At 42.8% G+C, this 26,913-nt stretch overlaps 1 protein-coding gene and 1 pseudogene across 1 annotated transcript; one reads left to right on the forward strand and one right to left on the reverse strand.

The window, feature by feature from the left end:
• The first annotated feature begins 2,987 nt into the window (after positions 1–2,987).
• On the forward strand, positions 2,988–26,913 carry Ppp2ca (protein phosphatase 2 (formerly 2A), catalytic subunit, alpha isoform). Its single transcript, NM_019411.4, has 7 exons — positions 2,988–3,314; positions 17,284–17,493; positions 22,151–22,324; positions 22,833–22,922; positions 23,307–23,468; positions 25,097–25,215; positions 26,066–26,913. Exons 1-7 carry the CDS (start codon positions 3,213–3,215, stop codon positions 26,136–26,138), a joined length of 930 nt encoding a protein of 309 aa, NP_062284.1. The 5' UTR covers positions 2,988–3,212; the 3' UTR covers positions 26,139–26,913.
• On the reverse strand, positions 20,650–21,172 carry Gm30631 (annotated as a pseudogene).

Below are 26,913 nucleotides of genomic sequence, written 5' to 3' on the forward strand. Positions count from 1 at the left end.
TATTTATTTATATATATGACACAGGGTGTGGTAGCTATGCCTCTAATCCCAGTCCTCAGAAGCAGAGGCAGGCACAGCTCTGTGAGTTCTGGACCAGCCTGATCTACACAGTGAGATCTTGCTGAAAGAAAGAGAAAGAGAAAGGAAGGAAGGAAGGAAGGAAGGAAAAGGGAGAAAGGGGGAGGAAGGATGGCATCTGCAAAACAGGGATTCAAACCCAGGCCCATCGACCCCAGAGCTGTTTCTCACATTCCTCTGCTTCCTGTGACAGTTGGCTTAAGTCAGAGAACCAGAAGGATCAACAACAGCAAAACTAATTTTAGTTAGAATGCTGGCGAAGTACAGCTCACTCCTTCTCCATGTTTAATGTCAATTTAATATCTTGGCTAAGAGTGCCTATTATAAAGCTATTTGCTCCAGGTTACCCTCCTCCTACCCCGCCCCATCGTCAGATGGTTTTTATTTATAGCTATGTTTAAACATCCTGGGCAACACAGACTCACTGTACCCAGATTCGTCATCTAAGCAATGGTACTCAAAGTTGTCTTAAGGATCCTTTCGGGTTTGTCCAGAAGTTAAAAGGATAATTCTTTTTCTCTTTAAGTTATCTTTTGGCTTTCAAGACAGGGTTTTAAACCTAACTCCTTTTGTCTTAGACTCATTCTGTGGTCCAGGCTGCTCTTGAGATGGAAGCAATTCTCCTGCCTCACCTTAGTGCTGCCATTACCAACATGAGATATCACTCCCAGCCATTTAAAAATTTTTGTTCTCAGTATTCATCAGCTGTCAAATTGAGTAAGCTGGGTCAAATTAGTTAAGGCCCAACTTTCAGATCCTTTTATTATATTGGAAGTTCTACAGAGTATGAGAGCATTCTTGGTTTCCAGTAAGGGTAAAGACACTCTGATTAGCATAGTTCTGTATTGTTTATGATCGGGTATGCCTTACTCCACTGCCTGAATGCTAATGAGAGCTTCCTAGAAGTCATTCCTTAAGAAGTTAAGTTGCAGCATCTAATTATTTGGCAGGATGTTTAAGTACATGTAATTCTATCTTTCCTCCATTTTGTGAGGGTGGTGAGCCAAGTAACCTGCATCAGGAGAAAATAAATAACACATTAACGCTACCAGCAAGGAGTGCCTAGCTAGAGTACTTTAGAAGAACCTTCATTATATAACCTTGGCATATATAGTGGGCGTTTAGTACTTTTCAATCTGCCAGACTAGCATCATCATTGTCTTTGCAGGTGAAAAAAGGCAGTCAAAGGGATGAGTATTGGTCCTTTCTGTGGTTTAGTAGCTGTATGACTCTGGCTGAGACCTTGGCAGTATGAAGTTCTCAGTCTTGACCACTATCTTGAAGAAGCCCCTCCCCTTTTGTGTGTGCCCGCCTACTTCCTGCCCTTCAAGACAGGACCAGTTCTTGCTGAGTACAGGGCAATGGAGAAGAATAAGACAAGACAGCACAGTGAACATGGCTTTATAACTATGGGCACCAAACAGTCTTTATTTAGTCATCTCACGTAGCCTTAACTCTTACTCCTGTTTGTTTTGGGGGGCTATTCACTGCAAACCAGAGTCAGAATTTGAGCTGAAAGGACTGGCAGAACAAGTATGTATGGAGGCGTCTAGAAGAGTAGATCTCAGGTACTTTCTTCGGGAACTCTAGTGGGAGGTACCCACTAGAGAAAGCAGAATTGGTCAAGCCAGTTCCCCTGGCCAAGCAGGTTGTCCTTGATAAAGGAGGATTTTCATCCCTGCCATTTGTGGATGGGGCCACTGAGGTCCTCTTGTAGCTTGTGGGTCAGGGTGTCTTCTGATGCTCTGAGCTGTGTCTTCTCCGGTGTGTGACAGGCTTGACTGTTCCCCACAGTATAGCTAGGTCAGCTCTTGCCTTGACCTTCATGGATAACCATCCTTTGGCTTCTCTCCCAGACTCTGGAGGGGAGCAGTGTATGACTTCCATCCATTCCATTCATTTCCAGCCAGGAACATTCAAGCTCCACCAGGGCAGTAGCCCCTTTCTGTCTGCATGACCCCTTTGTCCCCTAAGCATGGGATCTGGTCAACAGTTGATGCTCTGTAGAGCCAAGTATCTCTGTGAATGCAGACAGTGCAATGTGAACACGTTTCACAAGCCTCAGAAGAGATTTATAACCAGGTCGAAGGCTGATCCTTAAGAATATCAGCTTCCTTTACAGAACACACGGTAGCTGCTTCTACCAGTACCAGAACACAGCCCTGGCTTGTTCCTCTAGAATGTAGGACAAGATTATTTCCAGTGGGCACAGGTCTCGGAGAAAAGTGCACACCAGAGGTGTTGAAGGCCACAGGAGAGGAAGCAAGGCTTAGGAAGAGGCCAGGATCGAAGGCCCACTTCGGCCCCGCCTTCGTGCAGGGACAGGTGTGTGCTGGGGGTGTAAGGTGCGCGGGCGACACATCCCAGCAGGTACACCTTCCTTCGCCCACGAATGACCTAATTATAGGAGCCTGCAACGGCCAGAGGTGGGGAAGGTCACTCCAGGCAACCTGCCACTAGGCTTGTCCCCAAAGGTGTGTGACTCCCTTGTGGTTCCCAGGGCTGCTGGACTAAGCGCCTTAGGGTTGCCTTTAGTCATCAGGCTGGCAGAGCCCAGACCACATCTGAGAGGTATCACCCAGAGGCCTTCCAGAAACACCAGGTCACAAGGAATAAAAACCTCGCCTACACGGACTGCTCATGCGCCGAGACCGCGCAGGCGCCCTGCGGAGCCTGGGACGCCAGGATTAACCAGCACTGCGCTTGCTCGGACTCGCTTCTTCCCTTCCCCCGCCGCCCTCCCAGCGGGAGGACCACGCCCCAAGAGCGAAGCCACTTCCTTCGGCAGCCAACTCCGCTGCGCTTGCGCCCCGGCTCCACGGTGCGCAGCTCTGGGTCCCGGCCCCACTCCGTCGCCCTCCCCGCGGCTCCCTGACGCTGGCGTGACGTCACCACGCCGGGCGGCCGCCATTACAGAAAGCCGAGTCCCGAGCTAGGGCGAGCGGAGGAGGAGGCACAGCGGCCGGCGGCCGAGCACTGCGGAGCGAGCCAGCGGGCCGGCGCCAGCGCCCAGCAGCCGCCTGGGGCCGCAGAAAGCACCCCGGGAGAGCGGCGGCGGCGTGTGCGTGTGGCCCGGGTGCGGGCGGCGGCGCGGGAGCAGCGCGGAGCGGCAGCCGGTTCGGGCGGGCGGCATCATGGACGAGAAGTTGTTCACCAAGGAGCTGGACCAGTGGATCGAGCAGCTGAACGAGTGCAAGCAGCTCTCCGAGTCCCAGGTCAAGAGCCTCTGCGAGAAGGTGAGCTGCTCTCGGCCGCGGGTGCGGCCTCTGCCCGGGCCCGCCTATCAGGAGGCCGCGGGGACGGTGCAACATGGCGGCACGGAGGCCAGACCCCCGAACCTAGCAGCCCGGCGCCCGGCGCTGCCTGCGGCGACTCGCGAGGGACCCGGCGCCCCCCGCCTCCCGCGCGCTGATTGGATGGCGCCGCCACCGCGGCCTAAAATGGCGCCGCGCGCCGGACTCCGGGCTTCGGAGCCTCCGGGCCGAACCCGGCCCGACCCTGGGAAGTGGGGCGGCCGGGACCCTCGGTGGCCCGGCGAGGGACTGGCTGGGCTTTGCGCCCGGGAACGGGTTCCGGACTCATGGAGTCAAAGCATTGCGCTTGCACTCGGGCTTGCTTCGTGGAGCGGGCGCTGCCCACAGGGTCCCCCACAGCAGGGCTTGTAGGCCAGACCCCAGCGCCTATGGAAAGGTCACCTCGCTTTCCTGTCGGTCTCCACGCCTCGGCTTCCCCGGAGCCCTGTTTAAAGTGTGTGTTTAACGATTATGAAGGGAGTCGCTAACCCAGTTCCTACGAAGGTCATAGTGGTAGTTTGAAGGGAGGAATATAAAGTTTTCTTAGTTGGACAAATGGAGGATTTGGTGAGTCATACTACAACGAAGAGCTTTGGGATTGGAAATACAGTGTCACATTAATTTATGATGTATATGCTGACTCAAATTGGGTAGTGTGAAACCCTTCTGTGTGTAACGTACTTGGCGTGGAGCCATTTATTTTTGAATGAGCAACATAAACGGGAAGAGAGTCAAATTTTTTATCCTCTCTGGTTGCAAAAGTTTCTTGGATTGTATTTTTGTGGCTACAATCAGCAGTAGAAATCCCCGTGTTGACCGATTTCTCTATTTCAGACATGGAACTGAGTCCACTCCTTGAAGTGATAACTCGGTATCTCAGGTTATCTCATTCCATTGGTTTTCTCCAAGAATTGGGGAAGCAAGTTGTTCATGTTGTATTCTTGAAGTCTTAATTAATGCAATTTTCTATTAGAAAAATGTGTCTCCACTTCATTTTAGCTTTTCTTTTCAGGGTTAATTTAACATTTAATTTTAGTGCAGAATTATGGATTATGTTAGTAATTTGTGTTAGCAGGAAGAACTTTTGGAGCACAGAAGATGCTCATTCTTTTGTGGCTTGGTGTAGAAAGGAGATTCTTGAGGTTGAATATTTTCTGATGACACAATTTTTCAGAAAATGCTGAAAACCATTTTGGTTAAGTCAAATGTAGATTTATCCCTTCCCTCCTTCCTTCCATCCCAAGTATCCCTGGCTGCCCTGGTACTGGTTATGTAGAGCCAGGGTAACTTTGAACTTGTGACATTCCTTGTGTCTCTGCTTCCTCAGGTGCTGGGATGACGTGTGTGTATGTGTGTCTGTCTGTGTGTTATAACACGCCCCACTTGAATCTCTAGTGTTTTGATCTTTGTTTCTCTCACATCAAACAAGGTTGGTATTTTTAAGGTTTAGAAGTAAGCCTTTTAAATATTACTTAGTAAATCTTGCCAGGTCTCAGTCTCTAATTGCTGACTCGGAGTGAAGGGCTTTATGTGGACATTGGATGACTAGTCATTTGTGTGACCACTCATTGGACTGTTCGGTAGACCTGGACACAATTACTTTTCATTTCCCAACTGAGTGATTGTAACTGGCTTTTTCAGGTAAACGGTTTATTTGGTCCTTGTTTCTGTACTTAAAAATAGTTAACACATGCTCCAAGATTACATGCTCTTAAGAAGGCAACCAGAACACAATGAAGAATATGTTATGCATATTTTCAAGGAACTTTTAATCTAGTTGGAAAGACTAGGGTGGCATTGTTAACTTGACCCTCGAGAGCAGTGGTTCTCAGCCTTCCTAATGCTGTGACCCTTTAATACAGTTCCTCATGTTGTGGTGATCCCAGTCATAAAACTATTTTGTTGCTACCTCATAACTGTAATTTTGCTGCTGTTTTGAATTGTAAATATCTAGTAGTGTGCAGGATACCTGATATGTGACCCCTGTGAAAGGGTCGTTCTGGTCCCCCAAAAGAACTGCTGCTGTAGAGTTACCTGGATAGGAAGTCTCAGAAATTGTCTACCTAGCAGATCAGGTTGGCTTGTGAGTATGTTTAGGAGCATCTTCCTTATGTTGAGATGGGAAGACACACCCACTGTGGATGGCACCATTCCCTAGATTGGGAGGGAGGGGTTCTCAATTGTGTAAGGGTGGGGGGAGCTCCCTATGCAAAGGTCCCCAAATGACCTGAGTTTGGCCCCTTCCTTATAGGACTACATGGTAGAAAGAACATACTCCTTCAAGCTGTCCTCTGAGGTACACACACAAGTAAATGTTACAGTGTGAACATGCATTCATTGCTGAGTTTCTCATGAGGTGATATGAGCACCTCTCTCAGATTCCTGCAGCTGTGACTTCCCTACTGGGATGAACTAGGAGTGTGAACCAAAATAAATGTGTCTTGAAGCCAGGCATAGTGATATGCCCCTTTAATTCTAGCATTCAGGGGGATCGCTGATCTACAGATCAAGTTCAAGGATAGATAGCAAGGGGTACACGGAAAAAACCTGTCTCAGGATGGAAAAACAAAACTAGCTTCCCAGAGTTATTCTTGGAGTGTCTTTATTATTACCAACAAGAAACTAATGTATGGAAATGAGTAGGACACGGATCATCAGGTAGATTTGCTTTGGGAAGACTAGAGATACTAGATGGGATGAGGGCTGACGCTTAACGCATTCAGGAATTTTCACATCTTCCAGAAACTCAGATATGAGGCTACTTAGCTTAGGTCTCTTTTTCTCAATATGTATAGATGTTAGGATTTTAATGTATGTATGTGTGTATTATGTATGCAAATGTATGTAGAGGTGGCCATGGAGGCCAGAGAGGGTGCTGGATCTTCTGGAACCTGGTGGTTTTAATCCACTGGACTTGGATGCTGGGGGCCCAGCTTTAATCCTCTGTAAAAGCAGCATGGACTCTTACCCACTGAGACATTTTGGTAGCCTAGTTTTCATTTTAGAGCCACATAAACAGTAGTGCTTGAAGCCAGGTATGGTTGTGTATGCCTTTGATCCCACATTAGGGAAGCAGGGGCTAGACAGAATTACAAGGTGAGACTTTATCTCCACCCCCCCCAAAAAAGTAAATAAATAGTTTTAAAATCTGTTTTAAAGTTTCCTTGAAATAGATTGCTTTGGTGAACATTGTTATCCAACTTCCTTGCTTTTAATTGTATTTAACTTTTGTAACTATGTAAACTTTACAAACAATACTAATGTTTAGACAGTGAATTGGTTGCCTTGTACCTGTACAAGGTATGCCACTTCCCACTTGTAATATTTTATTGCCAGTTCAGTGGCAACATGAAAACGACATTTGCTTTTGGTGAGATTGCCCTTTAAACATTTATTTTTTCATTTATTTTATTTGTGAGATAGCTGTGTTCTGTAACTCACCATCCTCCTGCTTCAGTGTCCTGAATGCTGGAGATATATGCCACCATTTCCAGCTTTAACAAAAAATTTGAAAACAATCTGAGTTTTTCACCAATTTAGTAGTACTTGTTAAAGAACCACACCCATTAAAGATAACTTCTGGGGGCTGGAGAGATGGCTCAGTGGTTAGGAGCACTGACTGCTCTTCTGAAGGTCCTGAGTTCAATTCCCAGCAACCACATGGTGGCTCACAGCCATCCGTAATGAGGTCTATCACCCTCTTGTGGAGTGTCTGAGACAGTTACAGTGTACTTACATATAATATAATAAAATAAATAAATCTTTAAAAAACAGATAACTTCTTTCTGATGCTCTCAAAAGAAGGAATGATAGCATCAGAGGCTTCCCTTATGTAAAGATAGAAATAAGCCCACGAGCTCACTGTGGTTAAATAGCTGAGACCTCTGTTCTGTACATTGTCAACAATAGCAGTGTGGCTTCCAAGCAGAAAGGATCATAACAGTGGTGACATGGTTTTTTTTATTGCTGACTCATTAAAAATAAAGATGGGCTCCAAGTTTCTACCCAAGCTCCGCTTACTGTGTGTACATGTACCTTGCCGTTTAGGGACCTTGGTGTTTTGGGTGAGCACATGCAGTTCCATCTTAGGCACAGTTCCATCCACAGATGGAAAAAGGTAAATACTATCAACTTGGTGAGTGTGGTTATAAATGCTTATAATCGCAGCACTCTGGAAGCTCATGCAGGAGGATGGCCAAGAGTCAAAGGCATATGGACTTCTGTGACAGTCTAATCTATATAGTGAGCTCTGGGTCAGCCAGGACTTGGGAAGGAGTTAGGCAGATCCTTGAGTTTGAGGACAGCCAGGATTACATTAGAGAGGTCCTGTCTCTATCTAATACAGACATTATAATGTCAAATAAATAGAGACATTATGATGTCATTTAGCTTAAACATTTGTTACTTGAGAATGGAAAAAAGAAACTGCTTGTTATTGATTTGATAAGCTGATTTTTTTGTTTGTATTTTTGTTTTCTTGAGACAAGGTTTCTCTGTGTAGCCCTGGCTGTTCTAGAACTCAGTCTGTAGACCAGGCTGGCCTCAAACTCAAGAGATTTTTCAAGTGCTGGGATTAAGAACATATGTCATCACCACCGCGTTGTTAAGCTAAACTTTTTGATCAAGATGACATTCTTTTTTTTTTTTAAGATTTATTTTATTATGTGTATGGGTGTTTGCCTGTGTATATTTATGTGCACCAAGTACATGCCTAGTCCTGATTGGAATTGTGGGTGGTTGTTAGCCACCAAGTGGGTACTTGAAATAAAACCCGCGTCCTTTGCAAGAACGAGTGCTCTGAACTGCTGGGCCATCTCTCCCACCCCCAAGATTAAGTTCTTTTTTTTTTTTCTTTTTTTTCTTTTTTCCGGAGCTGAGGACCGAACCCAGGGCCTTGGGCTTGCTAGGCAAGCACTTTACCACTGAGCTAAATCCCCAACCCCAAGATTAAGTTCTTATATAAAGTAATATATTTATTAGTTTAAAAGGCTCTTTGGCAGTTTCCATAGCAGTAGTTAAAATATTAAGGACATGTTAGAATGTTTTTATTATACTTTGGCATAGTCACTGTTGTTGATTGTAGATACAAAGCAAGGGCTTGGAATGGTTAAGTGGCTGATATGGAGGGCTGGAGTTAGGTTGCTTGGGGTAATGACTTCTAATCCCAGCGTCCCCGTCTTGCTTTCAGAGCCCTGTTGAGGTAGTAATGATGAAAAGCGCATGTGGGTTGGGCAGCATGGACTGTGTTCTTGGTGATTCTGTAACCTGAAGCATTGTCTTCCTGCTGCTGCTGCCAGGTCCATTCAATCCATCTGATGATGGAGTTGTCCCACTCTTGGAAACAGTGATTCTTTCATTTTCATGTGGCTAACTTCATTTGTCCCTCAAATAAGACAGGTGTGATGAAAATGGCAGGTCATTTTGTCAGTCACATAGTATAAATCATAAGGAGAGACTAAATTATAAAACATTCTAATAAAGGTAGGTGATTTTGTTGTTGTTGCCAGGTATTTATAAAATGCTGTTCTTTTAATTTCTGAAGCCTCCACACACCTATGAGTTTGTTCTGTGTGCGCCTGGCATAGAGTGGGATTGCATCTTGGATTAACTGAATGAGAAGTATGTTCTCGTGCTGATTCCTAGGTCCTCCTTTTGTTCTTGTAATTCTCTGCTTAAGTAAAGCTGAATGTTGTGTAGTGGCAAGAATGATGGGCCCTGGAAACCAGACCTGCTAGTGTATGGAGTCTCAGCTATTTAGAGGTTGAGGTAGAAGGATTGATTGCATGTTCAAAACTAGCCACATAGTTTTGAGACTCTGTCTCAAAATAAATGAATAGAAAGCTAGGGATGTATAGTTCAGCCATATACCACCTGCCTGGCTTGCACAAAGCCCAGCCACAGAAAGAGGGAGTGACCCATCCTGTAGGAATGAGTGAGACAACATTCATTTCTATATTCAGTCTGGTAAGTCAACATTTGTCATGTCAGAGTTAACAGTGAAGTGTCTTTTTAGTGTGTAGAAAATAAGCACCAAGTTGAGAGTTGAGTCTTAAGGGCGCTAAGGGGACCAGCACTTTGTTGCTACTGTGACTTTCTCTTATTATTTCTTCTTCTTCTTCTTCTTCTTCTTCTTCTTCTTCTTCTTCTTCTTCTTCTTCTTCTTCTTCTTCTTCTTCTTCTTCTTCTTCTCCTCCTCCTCCTCCTCCTCCTCCTCCTCCTCCTCCTCCTCCTTCTCCTCCTCCTCCTCCTCCTCCTCCTCCTCCTCCTCCCCCTCCCCCTCCTCTTCCTCCTCCTCCCCCCCTCTTCTTCCTCCTCTTCCTCCTCTTCCTCCTCTTCCTCCTCCTCCTCCTCCTCCTCCTCCTTCTTCTTCTTCTTTAAAAAAATAAAAACTCATCTTTGGGAAAGCCATCCCTTTTACTCCTGTGCTCTAACTAAGCTAGGAGGGGGATGTTTTGTTGGTGGTGTCATTGTTTTAAATAGCTTTCTTTATAGGAGCAGGGTAGGCTAAAGAAGGGAGAGCTCTCTAGCTGCCAGTTATGGGGGTGAGAGGTGACTGTTGAACAATCTGGGATTAACTGCTTCATTTCTTCACAGTACAGAGGCTTTTTTTCCATTTATTTATTTATTTATTTATTTATTTTTAAATTTGTTTCTTTTATGTATGTGAGTATGCTGTGGTTGCCTTCAGACACAATAGAAGAGGGCATCGGATCCCTTTACAGATGATTGTGAACAACCATGTGCTTGTTAGGAATAGAACTCAGGACTTCTGAAAGAGCAGTCAGTGCTGAGCCATCTCTCCAGCCATGTTTTACCTGTTTATAAAGTGGGGCTGTGTATTTAGAAGGGTGAACACAGTAGAGAGAGTATGTTTCTGCGTCCTGGGCATTTGTGAACTAGATGCCCAGCTGGCTGGTCCTCCTCCATCCCCTCCTTCCTGTTTCAGTCAATTCTAGTGTAGATGGCATTTTTAAGTCCATGTTTTTATGTTTTCTGGTTAATGGTTATCCTTCAGATGGTAATTCTTACCCTTGTATTTGGGCAGAGCAAAAAGGCTTTGGCTCTAGACTGGCCAGCAGTTTACCTGGATAAGGGTACTTGGGAAGTTGAGTTCACAAAGGATTTGCAGAGCTGGCCACGCTTCTGTTTTATAGTCCCTTGACCAACCCCTTAGGCCTTCACTGCTGAATTTTGTCTTCATGGCATAACTCTACACAGACTTATTAGTTTAACTTTTCACTCTAATTAATAATAGTAAAGTTTCAGCCATGTGGTGATGCACTGCACTTGGAACCAAGAAAGAAAGAAAATTTTGCTTATAGGTCACTGACCATGGAAGTTGGTTTTCTGTTACTGCCAAGTGGGGCCCAGAGATTGAATTGTTTGTTGGGCTTGGCAGCAAAAACCTTTACCTGCTGAGCCATCTTGCCCTGACAAGAAACATTAAAACTAACATTAGCTTTTATATAAGATGATTGATGGTTAATGTCTACTTCCAGAGACTACCCAAGGGCAGAATTTGTGAAATACAGTATGTCTATAATAAAGCATTGATCACCCAGTGTGCTGCATCGAATTTCCCTCAGTAAAGACCTGCTTGGAGCACTTTTTTGTTTATATTATTTGTTTGTTTTGAATGGGTTTGTTAGCAGACAGGGTCTTACTGTTCGCTGTTTTTGTCTTATGAGAGTTGGATTTACAAAATCAGGTATGTTCCCCTACACCTTGCCAAAAGTACATTATTATTTTGAAGGGAAGACACTATAAACATAAACCTTTAAGAAAGTGCCTCTAGGGCTGATGAGATAGATGGCTCAGTGGGTAAGAGCACTGACTGCTCTTCCAGGGGTCCTGAGTTCAAATCCCAGCAACCACATGGTGGCTCACAACCACCCATAATGAGATCTGATCACCTTCTTCTGGTGCGTCTAAAGACAGCTACAGTGTACTTATATATAATAATAAATCTTTAAAAAAAATAAGAAAGTGCCTCTAATACTAATATAGTAAATACAGTAGGCTAAAACTTGGGGGTGAGGGTGGAAGAAGAGAGTAGGTCTCTAGAGGCTTGCCCAGCTGACTCAAGGCTATATGAACACTTAGTCTCAAGGGAAAAGGGTATGTGTGGAGGGACCATCTAAGACATGTGAGGCCGGGTTATAGGCCAACCTAGATTATATAATGAAGTCAAGACCTGCATGTACTGTTAGGGAAGCCCTGTGTTAGAAGTCAAGGGGTAAGGCTGTAGGTAAGTGGCAGGACCCTAGACTATGAAGGAAAGAAAACTCTGTATTCATCATGTTTGATTGGTTGGTTGGTTGGTTGGTTGATTGATTGATTGATTGATTGAAGGAATGAAGTATCCACACTTTGGTCTTCCTTTTTTTGAGCGTCATGTGTTTTGCAAATTCTATCTTGGGTATTCTAAGTTTCTGGGCTAATATCCACTTATCAGTGAGTGCATATCATGTGTGTTCTTTTGAGTAGGTTACCTCACTCAGGATGATATCCTCCAGATCTATCCATTTGCCCAAGAATTTCATAAATTCATTATTTTTAATAGCTGACTAGTACTCCATTGTGTAAATGTACCACATTTTCTGTATCCATTCCTCTGTTGAGGGACATCTGGGTCCTTTCCATCGTCTGGCTATTATAAGCAGGGCTGCTATGAACATAGTGGAGCATGTTACCAGTTGGAACATCTTCTGGATATATGCCCAGGAGAGGTATTGCGGGATCCTCTGGGAGTGCTATGTCCAATTTTCTGAGGAACCGCCAGACTGATTTCAAGAGTGGTTGTACAAGCTTGCAACCCCACCAACAATGGAGGAGTGTTCCTCTTTCTCCACATCCTCGCCAGAGTCTGCTGTCACCTGAGTTTTTGCTCTTAGCCATTCTGACTGGTGTGAGGTGGAATCTCAGGGTTGTTTTGATTTGCATTTCCCTGATGATTAAGAATGCTGAAAATTTTTTCAGGTGCTTCTCAGCCACTTGGTATTCCTCAGTAGAGAATTCTTTGTTTAGCTCTGTTCCCCATTTTTTAATAGGGCTATTTGATTTTCTGGAGTCCAGCTTCTTGAGTTCTTTGTATATATTGGATATTAGTCCCCTATCTGATTTAGGATTAGTAAAGATCCTTTCCCAATCTGTTGGTGGCCTTTTTGTCTTATTGACAGTGTCTTTTGCCTTACAGAAGCTTTGCAATTTTATGAGGTCCCATTTGTCGATTCTCGATCTTACAGCACAAGCCATTGCAGTTCTGTTCAGGAATTTTCCCCTGTGCCTTTGAGGCTTTTCCTCACTTTCTCCTCTATGAGTTCAGTGTCTCTGGTTTTATGATTTATTTAAATAGAACCAAAAATGAACATTAAATGATTGAGTCAGTATTGGAAACAAGGGATTTGTTTTGCTTGGGCACACACACCTTAAGTATCAAGATGCCTGCTATGTGATGCAGTGGTTTGTTTTTTGTTTCTGAAACAGTTTTTTTGTCTAGTTTGATTTTTGAGACAAGGTTTCTTCCTGGCTGTCCTGGAGCTCAGATCCACCTCCTCTTCCCAAGTGCTAGGGTTAAACCTAAGACAGCCTTGAATTCCTCATCCTCCTGCCTCTATTTCCAAAATACCAGACATTCGCAACCACATAGTCTCTACCTTTTTTTTGTTCTTGTTGTTTTTAATGGTTGGAAAACAGGGTCTGCTTAAACGTAATCAACTGAGCTCCATTGAGATGATCTCAGTCCAACACCAGAGCATATGGTCAGGAGGCAACTGAGCACAGCCTTCCCTTGGTGGGGGCTTGGCCTGGTTTTGCCTCCTGGTTTCGGATCTGCTTAGTTGGGCCTTATCATCCATAACTAGTACAGTGTTGTCTTCTCTCTTTTTGGCTGATTCCGTGGTTAAGGAGAACTTGATGGTGGTGGTCTACTGTGCACGCTTGCTTCTTTGGGGCCATCTGAGGGTGTTTGGCTCCCTATAGAAACTATATCTTCATGGATTGCTGGAAGATAGGGAAGGTGAGAAACAGGCATAGCTGTGGATATCTATCTCAGCACTACTTTTCTAAACCACAGAGCCATCTTTCCAGTCCTCAACTAAGTATTTAGCAAAGAGTGTAGCTTTTTTTTTCTATAGTATAAGTTAACTAGAAATGGCAAAACTAGCCCCAGCTGTTCTGAAACTCTGTCCTGAAGCTCAGAAATTTGCCTGTTCCTGCCTTCCAAATGTTAGGATTAACATTGGTAAGTGTTGCATCAGCAGAGAAATTTGAAGGCTGGGCTTTTGTTTTTCCAGATGGGGTCTCTACAGTGTAGCTCTGACTATCCTGCAGACCAGAATCACAGAGATCCATCTGCCTGTCCCTCCAGTGCTGAGATCAAAGGTCTGCATTACCACAACCAGCCTGAGCAAAATGTTTTGGTGTAAGCAAAAGGGGAGTCAGTGAGGTGGCTCAGTGGTTAAGGTGTTAGTTACCAAACCTGACTGCCTAAGTTTGATTTCCAGGCCCCACATGATGGGAAGAGAGATTTACTTCCATAAATTGAGTGTTGAATGCATGCATACGATGGTTCACAGGTGTGTCTCCCCCCTCTGCTCCCACTACTTAGATGTGATAATTTTAAAAATGTTTTCTTTTGTTTGGGTACAAGAGTAAAAATGTGAGTATGAAAATGGATCTATCACATTAAAGAGTTGTAGTATATCCAACTTTGAAAGCAGATTGATGAAGGCCTACATACAGTTCCATTAAAGGTCTGTAGAGGTTGGCTGAGGTAGTGCTTACTCTTAATCTCAGTACTGGGCAAAGGCTGTATTGGCCAGATCAGCATACAGAGAGAGAGAGAGAGACAGACCGACAGACAGAGAAAGAAGGAGGAGGAGGAGGGGAGGAGAGGCCAGCCTAGTATGTATGTATGTATGTATGTATGTATGTGTGTATATATATATGTATATATATATGTATATATACATACATACATACAGAGAGAGAGAGAGAGAGAGAGAGAGAGAGAGAGAGATACCTTGACTTAAAAAACAAAACTACCAGGTGATGACACATACTTTAATCCCACCACTCAGGAGGCAGAAGCAGGTGGATCTCTGAGTTTAAAGCCAGCCTAGTTAGTCTACAGAGGGAGTTTCAGGACAGCCAAGGGCTACACAGAGAAACCATGTCTCAAAAAATAAAAATAAATAAATAGTGTAAAGATTTAAAAGGTCATGAAGGTTCTTCAGGCCAGCCTTGTCTCTTAGTTTTCCTAGTTGCACAGTAATCTACATCTACAGCCTTTATTGTCTTGGCATTTAAAGTAATTTATTTATTTTTATTTTTTTTATAACATATTTTCCTCAATTACATTTCCAATGCTATCCCAAAAGTCCCCCATACCCTCCCCCCCCCCCCCACTTCCCTACCCACTCATTCCCTTTTTTTTTTTTTGGCTCTGGCGTTCCCCTGTACTGGGGCATATACAGTTTGCGTGTCCAATGGGCCTCTCTTTCCAGTGATGGCTGACTAGGCCATCTTATACATATGCAGCTAGAGTCAAGAGCTCCGGGGTACTGGTTAGTTCATAATGTTGTTCCACCTATAGGGTTGCAGTAATTTATTTTGGTGTAGTAATTATCTTAGTGTTGATACATTGAGACAAAAATCATAAAGCACATACAAAACCAGTTCTTTGTAAGCTTGCTTTTTTTGTTGTTTTTGTGTATCCTGGGACTGAAGAGATGGCTCAGCAGCAGCTGGTGGCACACACCTTTAATCCCAGCACTTGGGAGGCAGAGGCAGGCGGATTTCTGAGTTCCAGGCCAGCCTGGTCTACAGAGTGAGATCCAGGACAGCTGGAGCTATACAGAAAGAAAAACCCTGTCTCAAAAAACAAAACAAACAAACAAAAAAAACCCCAACAACAACCACACTTGTTGCTCTTCCAGAGTATCTGATTAAGCTCTAAGTGTCTATGTCTTGTAAGCTGCCATGTGGATTCTGGGAATTAAATCCAGGTCTTAGAAGAGCAGCCGGTGCTCTTTAACCATTATTGAGCCATCTTTCCAGCCCTTTAAACTGAAAATATTCTTCTAATCTTGGAGGATGTCTAGAAATAGGCTCCCCAAAGTCTTTGGAGAATAAAAAATAGTGATTGTTCAACATGGTTTTACTTAGGACAGCATGGGTAGATGTGAGAGGGTACTTCAGTGTTACTGACACAGACTCTATTTTCAAAGATTCCAGCTTTTTTAAAGCATAGAGACTGTCATTTCAAATGTGTAGCTAAGGTTGCCTTCATCTTAAATTGTGGTAATATTACATTGTTACCAGTAGGCATCATCTTTGTTCTCTATGTGGGGGCAGGTGTTTCTTTTGAGAGAGGATCTCCATATGTAATTGTCCAGACTAGCCCTCAATGCTGGGATTACAGGCTAGTTGAATTTCAGTGTGGACAATTGGTCGTGTATCTAATTAAAATGGTCTGCCTTTCCTTCCTCCTACTTTAAGTCTTCTTTGTTCATTTAGTCTGTTCTCTTTTTCTCCTTACTTAATTACAGCCTTTCTCTTCTCCTTTGCCATGGGAATGACCTGTTTTCACACACCAGTGTCCAGTGTCTAGCACAGGGTGGAGTCACTCAGATGGCATAGCAAATAATTGTCTTCCAGTATACATTTTTAGCATACATAGCTGCCTGTTGACTGAATGATAGTTTCTACACGCAGCCTAGAATGCATGTATGCTACATTCTAAGAAAAAAAAATATATATGATTTATTTATTTAATGTATGAGTATACTGTAGCTGTCTTTAGACACACCAGAAGAGGGCATTCGATCCCATTACAGATGGTTGTGAGCCAACATGTGGTTGCTGGGAATTGAACTCAGGACCTCTGGAACAGAGCAGTCAGTGCTCTTAATCCTGCTGAGCCATCTCTTCAGCTCAGGAACTTGATATTTCTTTATAAAGAAATAGATGAAATGGGGCGAGGGGAGTAAATGTCTTAACCTCCAAAGAAAATCAAGACTAAGAAACCTCAAAGCCTGAGGAGGTAGCATTAGATGCTCTTTTTCCACCCTCTTAAATTAATTTACTTAATTTATTAATTTACTGTCTGTATTCTCTGTGCCATTGCTGTGTAGTACCCTTAGAGGCCAGAATAGGTATTGGATCACCTGGAAGTACAAATAGATGTGAGCCACCATTTGGGTGCTGAGAATTGACCCTGAAAGAGCAGCCGATGCTCTTACCCACTGAGTCATCTCTTCGGTCCAGGTCTTGTTCATTATCACTGACCTTGTGTGGATGTTACTAGTGTCTTCAGTATTCTAGTGAGGTGGATATTTGATAGCCTTTACAAATTGATGCTGGCCATTGAATGCCATCCTGGTACGTATTCTCTAGATGTCCACCACAGGTAGCTAATGGGTAGAGTGTGAACCAGTGGGCTCTTGAGGACTGAGTAAGCTCCTTGCCAGCAAACCTGAGAACCTGGATTTGATTACCAGAACCCACATGGGTAGAATGTGCACACATGCACACAAAATACACAGTGTGATTTTTACAGTTAAAAATGTTGGACCTAGAGAGATAGCTCAACAGTTAAGAGCACTAACTGCTCTTCCAGAGGTCCTAAGTTCGATTCTCAGCAACCATCTGGTGGCTCACAGCCATCTGTAGTGGGATCTCATGCCCTCTTCTGGTGTGTCTGAAGACAGCCACAGTTTACTCATAGATAAAATAAATAAACCTTTAAATAAATACTCATAAATATATATAATTTAAAATGTTAATATCAGTCTTGTGTTGCAAATGCCTATGGTTTCATATTTTACAGGTTCTGTTTCTTGAACAAAAGCATCTTTGTTAGTGCTGTTTAATGCTGAATGTATTGCTTTATTTTTTTCTTTATCTGTAGGCTAAAGAAATCCTGACAAAAGAATCCAACGTTCAAGAGGTTCGATGTCCAGTCACTGTGTGTGGAGATGTACATGGGCAATTTCATGATCTCATGGAACTCTTTAGAATTGGTGGTAAATCACCAGATACAAATTACCTGTTTATGGGAGACTATGTGGACAGAGGATATTACTCTGTTGAAACAGTTACACTGCTTGTAGCTCTTAAGGTAATTTTACTTTTTTTTGTTTGGGCCTTTTGAACTGGGTAAGAGCTATCTGAAAGGTTCTTTTCCATTTGGTACATTCATCTGAATGTTGAATTTTAGAACAGACTTCCACGGTTAAGAATGCAAAATAATGTGACTGTCAATCATCATCTGCATTTGGAGCTAGGAGATGATTGAGAACACAGTGCAATGGGATACCTCAGGGCTTTTGTTCTCTTCTGTTTTGTTTGAGACATAGTCTCAATGCATAGCTCTGGCTGTCCTGAAACTCACTATGTAGATCAGGCTAGCCTCACTCAGAGTTCATAGCGCTGTGATTAAAGGTGTGCATCACTATGCCCAGCTGCTTTTTTTTTTTTTAAATGTTAGCAAACCAGTCAAGTAGAAGTTTTGGTTTAGTACATTGGCTATCGAAGTAATATAGCTTCCTTGACATATTAGGAGAATGTAACTAGCCATGTTGAATTATTTATATCATTTGATAGTTCTATGAGAATTTCACTGAGGGAGAAGAATTAAGAGGAAAGGATCAGATTCTGTGAAGAAAATATGTTTTCTTAAATATTAGAAAAGGACTTGGATCTAAATGTCCAAGAGTGAGCAAATACCTAAACAGTAGTTTATTCTCGTGGAGTAACTTGCAGGCATCGCACATCACCTAGTAAGGATTAAAATGAGAACTGAAGGATGCAGTCCCAATGCTGGTAAGGCCGAGATAAAAAGGCTTGAGAGTTGGGGCCAGCCTGGCTTATGCAGTAAAAATCTTTTCTTTAAACATAACAAATAAAAGAAGCAAATTTTAGAATTCCTTGGTGTCATTTGTAGGTCTGAAATATAGAGGTTAAGAGTACACCCTGACACACCATGGCATTGATTTTTTTTTTTTTTTTAAGGCATCCGTCCTTAAATGTTGCTTGACTGTACCTCAGGAGGGGGAAGCTTTGCCCCTTTTCTAGACAACATTTTCATTTTTATCACAAAATATTCTGAGCAAGAAACTTGCTGTTAGTGATTTTCTAATATTAGAGAAGCAGTTTCAGCCAGAGCTGTCTTTAATTAGCATCTGCATTGCATAGAATTATCAAGTGGAGAGTTTAGAGTAGATGGTGGGCAGTTTGTGTGGTGACTCCAGATACCCTGAAAGAAGCTAGTAGCTCGGCATCACATGGAAGGAGCAGGCTGCTTTTAAGAGGTTATAATACTACTGGGCACTTCAAAGCAGAGGCTAGCTAATCTCTTAATTCAACAATAGCCTAATCCAAGATAGAAAGCACTCACCAGCCAAGACTCCATGGCGACCCTGCCTCAAAAAAACAACAGAATTCATTACCAAGGACTAAGATTGCACTGTGTTTTCCTAAATGTCATAAGCCCAAATCCTAATTCCCTGTCCACCAGAGTGATTGTACATCTCTATAACTCCATCCCCAATGAGGTAGAAACAAGAATTCCTGATGCTCACTGCTCAGCTAGCTTAGCCAATGAGACACTGTCTTTAAGAAGGTAGGTGGCCATTTCTGAGGATGACACCCAAGTTTGTCCTCTGGCCTTCAGGTATACATGAACATAGGGAAGAAGATGGGAGACTACATGGAGAAAACAGCTGTCTATAAATGAAGAAAACCCCAGCTCTTCTGACAGGCACCACGGAGGACAAGCACCCTTGTAGTGTATGGGCCCACCTCGAGACTAATGGCACCTTACCAATGAATACTGTGGGAAAGGTCGTCCTTTCTCAAGTGGTGTCTGAACAAGTGTATCAAAATAGATTCATGGCTTCACTGAATAGCAGAGGTTAAAAATCTAGGAGAAAAGAATATCTATGCTCTTGGTTAGGCTCAGACTTCTTAGCTGTGTTCAGGGAACGATGATCCAGGGAATGCAGCCTAGTGTCTATAGAGTGTTTGGTTAGCATGCAAGAAACCACCCTGGATTTGATCCCAGCACAGTGTAAGTACGTGATGAATTATACAGGCTTGTAATTCTAACATTCAGGAGATGGAGGGACAGTTCTAGGTTAGCATTGGATGTATAAAACCTTGCCTCAAAAATTCATAAAAACCAAGAAAATTTAATGTATTAAAACTAAGATTTTCTATTCTTTAAAAAATGTAGCAAAGTTTATAAAAACAATTGTTCAAATTGTTGTATTCTTGGTGCTTCATATTGAACTCAGCCTCTTGCATGCTAGCACAGATTCATCACTGAGCTATAGCCTTACTTCAGATTTTAAACATTTTTGCAGTTGCTTGTTAATTTTGTGTAACACTGTGTGGGTACAAACATACCACTAAATATGTCTTGTAGTTAGTTATCTCCTTCCACCATATGGGTCCTAGAAATCAAACTGGCAGCTAACAGATAAAATGTAGCCATATTGTGTCTTATGACTTGGGCTATCTTGGGCCAGTGAGATGACATAGTGAGTAAAAGACAGTTACCACTAAACCCGATGACCCGAATTTGAGCACTGGAACCCACATGGATGAAATGAGAGGACACATACGTGCACTCACAATAAATGAAATGTAATTTTAAAATCAGACTTGGTGACAGGCACCTTTACTGTCAGTCATCTCATAAGATAGGTCTTATTTTTATTGTTGTTGTGTGGTGGTTCTGGGGAGTGTTGTTTGCGTTGTACAGTCTCTAAGCCAAGGCTACCCTCAAGTCCTCAAGTTGGTTGCAGTCTTTGGGGGAGGGGGCTTGAGACAGGATCAGGCTGTAAGAAACCTCAAACCCTGATCCTTCTGCTTCTCCCAAATACTAGGATTATAGACATGGACCAGCATGCCTAACCTTAGATAATCTAATTTTATTTGTTTGTTTATTTCTTGACATTAGTTCACATTTAATTATTACAGCCACTGACTGTAGTGGACTATTAACACACCTTCATTTACATTCTTTTTGGTTTTTCGAGACAGGGTTTCTCTGTGTAGCCCTGGCTGTCCTGGAACTCATTCTGTAGACCAGGCTGGCCTCGAACTCAGAAAACCACCTGCCTCTGCCTCCCGAGTGCTGGGACTAAAGGCTTGTGCCACCACGCCCGGCTTCATTTACATTCTTGATTAGAGTGATTATCACCTTTTTGGGTGTTCTGTGACAGTGGCTTGGAGCCTGTGCAAAGCACATGGAGGTCTGAAAATCTTTCAGTTACAAGTTGGCTAAAGCAAGCGTCCTTTCTAGTTCCTTTAGCTGCATATTGCCTTGGGTAATCATCATTGTATCCTCTTCTATGGCACTTTTGTTTCTTTTAAATTCTTTCCTGGCCCAGTCCTAAAGGTATTTTTAGTCAGAATCACTTGGAACTTGCCTAATCGCTCGCAAAATCTTTCTGTAGAGGAGGAGAACTTGCTGCCTTCTCATGAACTGCTTCAGCGTCAGGGCCGCAGGAGGCAAGCGGGAAGCCGCCCTGTTGCCTACCGATAATCTGATTTTAAATGGGCAAAGTACTGAAGGGCTACTTCATACTAGAGGGTACATGATGGCTACTTCATACTAGAGGATACATGATTAGTAAGGACATGGCTAGTTAACATCATTAGTTATTAGAAAAATCTTACGTTAAAGTCCCAAGTGCCAACTTCACGTCGGTTACTAAGACAGTGGCTGCAGTCCATACCAAGTGTCCTGTCAGGAATGTGAAACGAGCTTTAAGCTCTCACCTTACTCTCATCTCTAGCCCTCCTTCTCTCTCTTCCTTCTCCCCTCTCTCCACGTGGCCATGGCCGGCCGGCCTCTTTCTTTCTACCTTCTCTCTTTCTCTCTGCCTTTCTACAATAAAGCTCTAAAACCATTAAAAAAAAAAGGAATGTGAAATGAGTTTGCCACTTTAAAGAATTGGTGAAGTTACATATAAATCGATCATGTAGCCCAATAGCTACACTCTAGGAATATGTTCAAGAGAAAAGAAAGCATGTGAGCAGATGAGCTCAGTAACTAAGAAACAGGAAAACTGGAGCAGATACAGGAACCATGGGTTGTGGCCTGCCCTCCCCCGATGCTAGTGTGCAGCTGTGAAAGGAGCACACCCTCATCTGTGCTGTAGCATGGTGACTCAGGATAGCTCGCGCTCCGTGGGATATGCAGCACAAGAAACACTAAAATTTCTAGAAAAGTCATTCTCAAGACAGAAATAAATGAGTGGTTGTCCGGCTGGAAGAGTGGGGCCATTGCAGATCGGGAAGGAATCTTGGCAAGACTCTAAAACTGAGTTATGGTAATTGTTGCATAACTAAATTTAGTAAAGGTCAGAAAAAAGTATGATTTTTATTTCACACAAGATGGTGCAGGGGGTTTGGTCTTAATTGAGATATTGGTAAGCATTTTATAAACCTTTAATTAAAAATGCTTATAATCATCAGGCTGTGGTAGCCCATGCCTTTAATCTCAGAGCTCAAGAGGCAGAGGCAGGTGGATCTCCTTGAGCTGAAGAACAGCCAGGGCTACACAGAGAAACCCACCCTTGAGAAACAGCAACAGCAGTTTTAAAAAGTTTATCATCTAATTTCAGTTCATTGAAGTTTAGAGATGTGCACTCTCAGCCCCTCCTCCTCTCAGTTGGAACTCTGGATTTACCTATAGAAAGTTGTATGAAGTGTCTTGCTTTTTGTTTTTTTTGGAAAGAGCTGGCATCTGTTGTCGTTTTCTTTAGGTTCGTTACCGAGAGCGCATCACCATACTCCGAGGGAATCACGAGAGCAGACAGATCACACAGGTTTATGGGTTCTACGACGAGTGTTTAAGGAAATACGGAAATGCAAATGTTTGGAAATACTTCACAGACCTTTTTGACTATCTTCCTCTCACTGCCTTGGTGGATGGGCAGGTGTGTGTACCATAAAACTCACTTCTGGGTTTCTTCCTGTTTCCAATAATTGTTTTCTTGGTGTTTAGCAGGCAGTGATTTTCCATTTGGGGATACATTACTAAATACTGATAAGTTCTTTTCTAGGTGCTGAACTGTCAGGATAAGATCATGGGGTGGAAAATGTAACCTATTCAGCTTTGGGGGCTCTTTGTAGAGGGGTCTGGGAGATGGAAGGCATTGTTTACCAGTGTGAGGGGGACTGTCAGGCTCTGGAGGGACTGTGGGTAAGCTAGAAAAACACTCTTTAGAAGGAACCTCAGGGATGGTGGTTGGTCAGGAACAGGAATAGATACTGTACTCTGTAGTTGGTATTAGGTCGAACAATAGCCAGTTATTCAGGGTCCATCCTCATCGAAACAGAGCCTAGAACTGATGTAGCTAAATGGTGTCAGCTCCTGTCTAATGTGTAGTCCAAAGAGTTCAGTTTCTCTTAGGTGTAATTAGCACTTGTAATCAATCTTTTTAGATCTTCTGTCTACACGGTGGTCTGTCACCATCCATAGACACACTGGATCACATCCGAGCACTCGATCGCCTACAGGAAGTTCCTCATGAGGTATGGCTGACAAATTCTCAGACACTCCTTAGGAAAAACAAAAATCGTTTAGCTGTAGCATAATTTATCATATGTTCACTCGGGTTTCAAAATGAAATGACATGAGCTCCTTACCATTGCTCATTAGACGTTTAGAAGCCTTCCTGGTCGTCACCACTAGCCCATCTGTCTAATAATAAAACTCAGATACACGGGCAGATGGGGCAAGTTACTGAGTGCAGTGTGCCTTGTGGGAATTGATTTTCATTTCAGAGATACCTTTACTGCAAAAGTTCAGCACACATACTAAGAATGTGATTTTTGTAGAGTGTTGCTTCTGGTGAATTATCAAATGAAGAATTCCACATTTGGAAGTCAGTTTAATAACTTATACCTGCTTTTTAGGGTCCAATGTGTGACTTGCTGTGGTCAGATCCAGATGACCGTGGTGGCTGGGGGATATCTCCTCGGGGAGCTGGTTATACCTTTGGCCAAGATATTTCTGAGACATTTAATCATGCCAATGGCCTCACGTTGGTGTCCAGAGCTCACCAGCTGGTGATGGAGGTATGTTCTTTTCTTGAAACCTGTCAAATTAACTGTAGTAACTGAAGGAAAGGAGTTTGACACTGATGCTGTCAGCAAGATGTCCTTTATTCCTAGAGTCTGCCATGGGAGCTAAACCCTCTTCAGTAGATGGACAGTCAGAGGAAAGTCAGATCCATGGCTGATAGTGGGCATCCACTTAATGACTCGGAGGGACTTGGGATTAATGATGAAAGGATGAAGATGCAGAGCGAATGAGGAAGGGTATAATATATCGCAGTGGTTTATTTCACATTATCTAGTTTGTTTCTTTATAGGAAAAGAAAGAAACATCAAAATGTTGATGCCCTTTAGATAACTGGCTTGTAGATGATTTGAAAGAAGCCTTTCCTCTGGTAGGGGTCTTACCTTAAAACATTGACTGCCATACTTTGAGAATGAGATGAGAACATGGAGCATTCAAACTATGGCAGTGGGCAATCTCTTATTCTATAAGAGTTTGTTGTCAGTACTGATGGTCAGCCAAGTATAGTGGTGCATGCCTCATTAGTTCATTAGTTAGCTAGTTTGCTGGTTGGTTAGTTATTTAGGTGGCAGCTAAACTGCCTTGTAATCCAGACTAGCCTAGACTGTACAGTGAGACCCAAAAAATAGTTCATTTTAAAATCAAGTTTAAGGTTTGTCTTAGGGCTTTATTGCTATGAACAGACATCATGACCAAGGCAACTCTTATAAGGACAACATTTAATTGAGGCTGGATTACAGATTCAGAGGTTCAGTCTGTTATCATCAAGGCAGGAACATGGCAACATCCAGGCAGGCATGGGGCAGGAGGAGCTCAGAGTTCTACATCTTCATCTGAAGGCTGCTAGCAGAATACTGGCTTCCAGGAAGCTAGGATGAGATCTTATAGTTCACACCTACTCCAAGAGGGCCACACATAATAGTGCCACTTCCTGGCCCAAGCATACACAAACCATCACAAGGTCATGTCAATGAAAGACAGTATCTACATTTGGTGATGGGTAATATTTAAGTTGATTTGGTTGGTTGGTTTGTTGGTTTTTGCGGGATATGTTCGCCATGTAGATTAGGCTGTTCTCCATGCAGATTAGGCTCCATGTAGATTCACCTGCCTCTGCCTCCTGGGATTGAAAATGTGTACCACCATGCCTGGCTTGTTTTTCAATGCTTAAGACAAAACAAAAACAGGGCTGGAGAGATGGCTCAGCAGTTAAGATCACTGACTGCTCTTCCAGAGGTCCTGAGTTCAATTCCCAGCAACCACATGGTGGCTCACAACCATCTGTAATGGGATCTGATGCCCTCTGCTGGTGTGTCTGAAGATTGCAACAGTGTACTTACATAAAACAAGTAAATAAATCTTTTTCTAAAAAAGTATTTTTTTGGCAACACAGAGAAACCCTGTCTCAAAAAACCCCCAAAAACAAACAAACAAAAGTATTTTGTTTGTTTGTTTTAGCAACACATTGTTAAATGTACATTTTATAGGTTATGAGAAATACAGAAAATTAACCCCTTTGGAGTTTTTCTATCTTAATGTATTTTTCTGTTTTAATGGGTTCATATTTATGTAGGTTAGTAAGGTTTGTTTGGTTTTTTTTTTTTTTCCTGCCTCTTTTTTACAGGGATATAACTGGTGCCATGACCGGAACGTAGTAACAATTTTCAGTGCTCCAAACTATTGCTATCGTTGTGGTAACCAAGCTGCAATCATGGAACTTGACGACACTCTTAAGTATTCTTTGTAAGTATCTACTCTGAGCTAGCTTTGTGTTGTCCAGCCCTGCTTAAACCAAAGCATAGGTTGTTGACTTTTGACTAAATTTTTGTGGGAATGAACCTACACATAATAGAAACTAGCACTAGTGTCTCTTATTTGGTATGAATAACTTGTATGAGTTACTAGGTCTTCAACCTATAGTCCTAATTTATAGTCCACCATTGAGGGGAAGCTGAGGCAGGAACTAGAAGCAGCTCCTCAAATAACATCTACAGCCTAGATGTAATGTTACCTTCCACCAGAGGCAGGAGGAACTCTGTGAGTGAGGCCAGCTTGGTCTATATACAGAGTTTCAGGGGCTATATCAAGAAGCCATGACTCAAACAAAACAAAGCAGAGAGAAGTGTGTGGGCCCTTGCTTGTTGCTTATGCTCAATTAGCTTTCTTCATTCTTAAACAGATGAAGGCTCTCTGCCTAGGGAATGGTAACAGCCACGGTGGGCGTGGTGTTCTTACATCAATTAAGATGGTCTTCCACAGACATGCTCACAGGTCAACCTGATTTATATAAGTCTAGTCCTCAGTTAGAACTGTTCCCAGGTAATGGTTCTCTTGTGTCTGGTTAACAGCTAAAACTAACCATGTGTTTGTAGCCCAAGCTGGTCTAGAACTGTGATTTTCTTGCCTCAGTTTCCCAAGTGGTAATGTTAGAGCTGTGCCCCAATATACCTAGGTCTATTAAAGTTGGGTTCTATTCTTTTAAAATGTACTGAAGTTGGATGGGGAAGAAAATTTGAAAATTTGGAAGATGTTAGTTTTGTTAACTACATGGTATCTTCTGGAGTAGTAACACTGAGTCTTCCTTGTTTTTCAGCTTGCAGTTTGACCCAGCACCTCGTAGAGGCGAGCCACATGTCACTCGTCGTACCCCAGACTACTTCCTGTAATGAAAATGTAAACTTGTACAGTATTGCCATGAACCGTATATTGACCTAATGGAAATGGGAAGAGCAACAGTAACTCCAAAGTGTCAGAAAATAGTTAACATTCAAAAACTTGTTTTCACACGGACCAAAAGATGTGCCATATAAAATACAAAGCCTCTTGTCATCAACAGCCGTGACCACTTTAGAATGAACCAGTTCATTGCATGCTGACGCGACATTGTTGGTCAAGAATCCAGTTTCTGGCATAGCGCTATTTGTAGTTACTTTTGCTTTCTTGAGAGACTGCAGATATAGGATTAAACATTAACACCCGTGAGTCCAGTTGACTTCACTTAGCTGTAGCTTACTCAGCATGACTGTAGATGAGGATAGCAAACAATCATTGGAGCTTAATGAACATTTTTAAATAAGTACCAAGGCCTCCCCTCTTGTTGTGTTTCTTTCAGGGATACCATTAATTTAATTGTATGATTTGTCTGCACTCAGTTTCTCCCCTTCTCAAATCTCAGCCCCGCGTTGTTCTTTGTTACTGTCAGAAAACCTGGTGAGTTGTTTTGAACAGAACTGTTTCCCTCCTGTAAGATGATGTTACTGCACAAGTCACCGCAGTGTTTTCATAATAAACTTGAGAACTGAGAAAGTCAGGTTTGAATTGTATCAGTGGGCACGACTGGTGCTGTTTATTAACAAGATAAATCTATTGATCAATTTCAGAATTTGTAGAATCCCAGGTAAAGAAAAATAAAGATCAAGGCCACTGTGTAACCTCTCTGGC

This window comes from Mus musculus, chromosome 11, assembly GCF_000001635.26.
Source record: "Mus musculus strain C57BL/6J chromosome 11, GRCm38.p6 C57BL/6J".
Lineage (NCBI taxonomy): Eukaryota > Metazoa > Chordata > Mammalia > Rodentia > Muridae > Mus > Mus musculus.

Coding starts and splice junctions, on each gene's coding strand:
- Ppp2ca (NM_019411.4), top strand. CDS start 3,213: ATGGACGAGAAGTTGTTCACCAAGGAGCTGGACCAGTGGATCGAGCAG. Junction 17,494..22,150: donor CACTGCTTGTAGCTCTTAAG/GTAATTTTACTT, acceptor CGTTTTCTTTAG/GTTCGTTACCGAGAGCGCAT. Junction 23,469..25,096: donor CTCACCAGCTGGTGATGGAG/GTATGTTCTTTT, acceptor TCTTTTTTACAG/GGATATAACTGGTGCCATGA.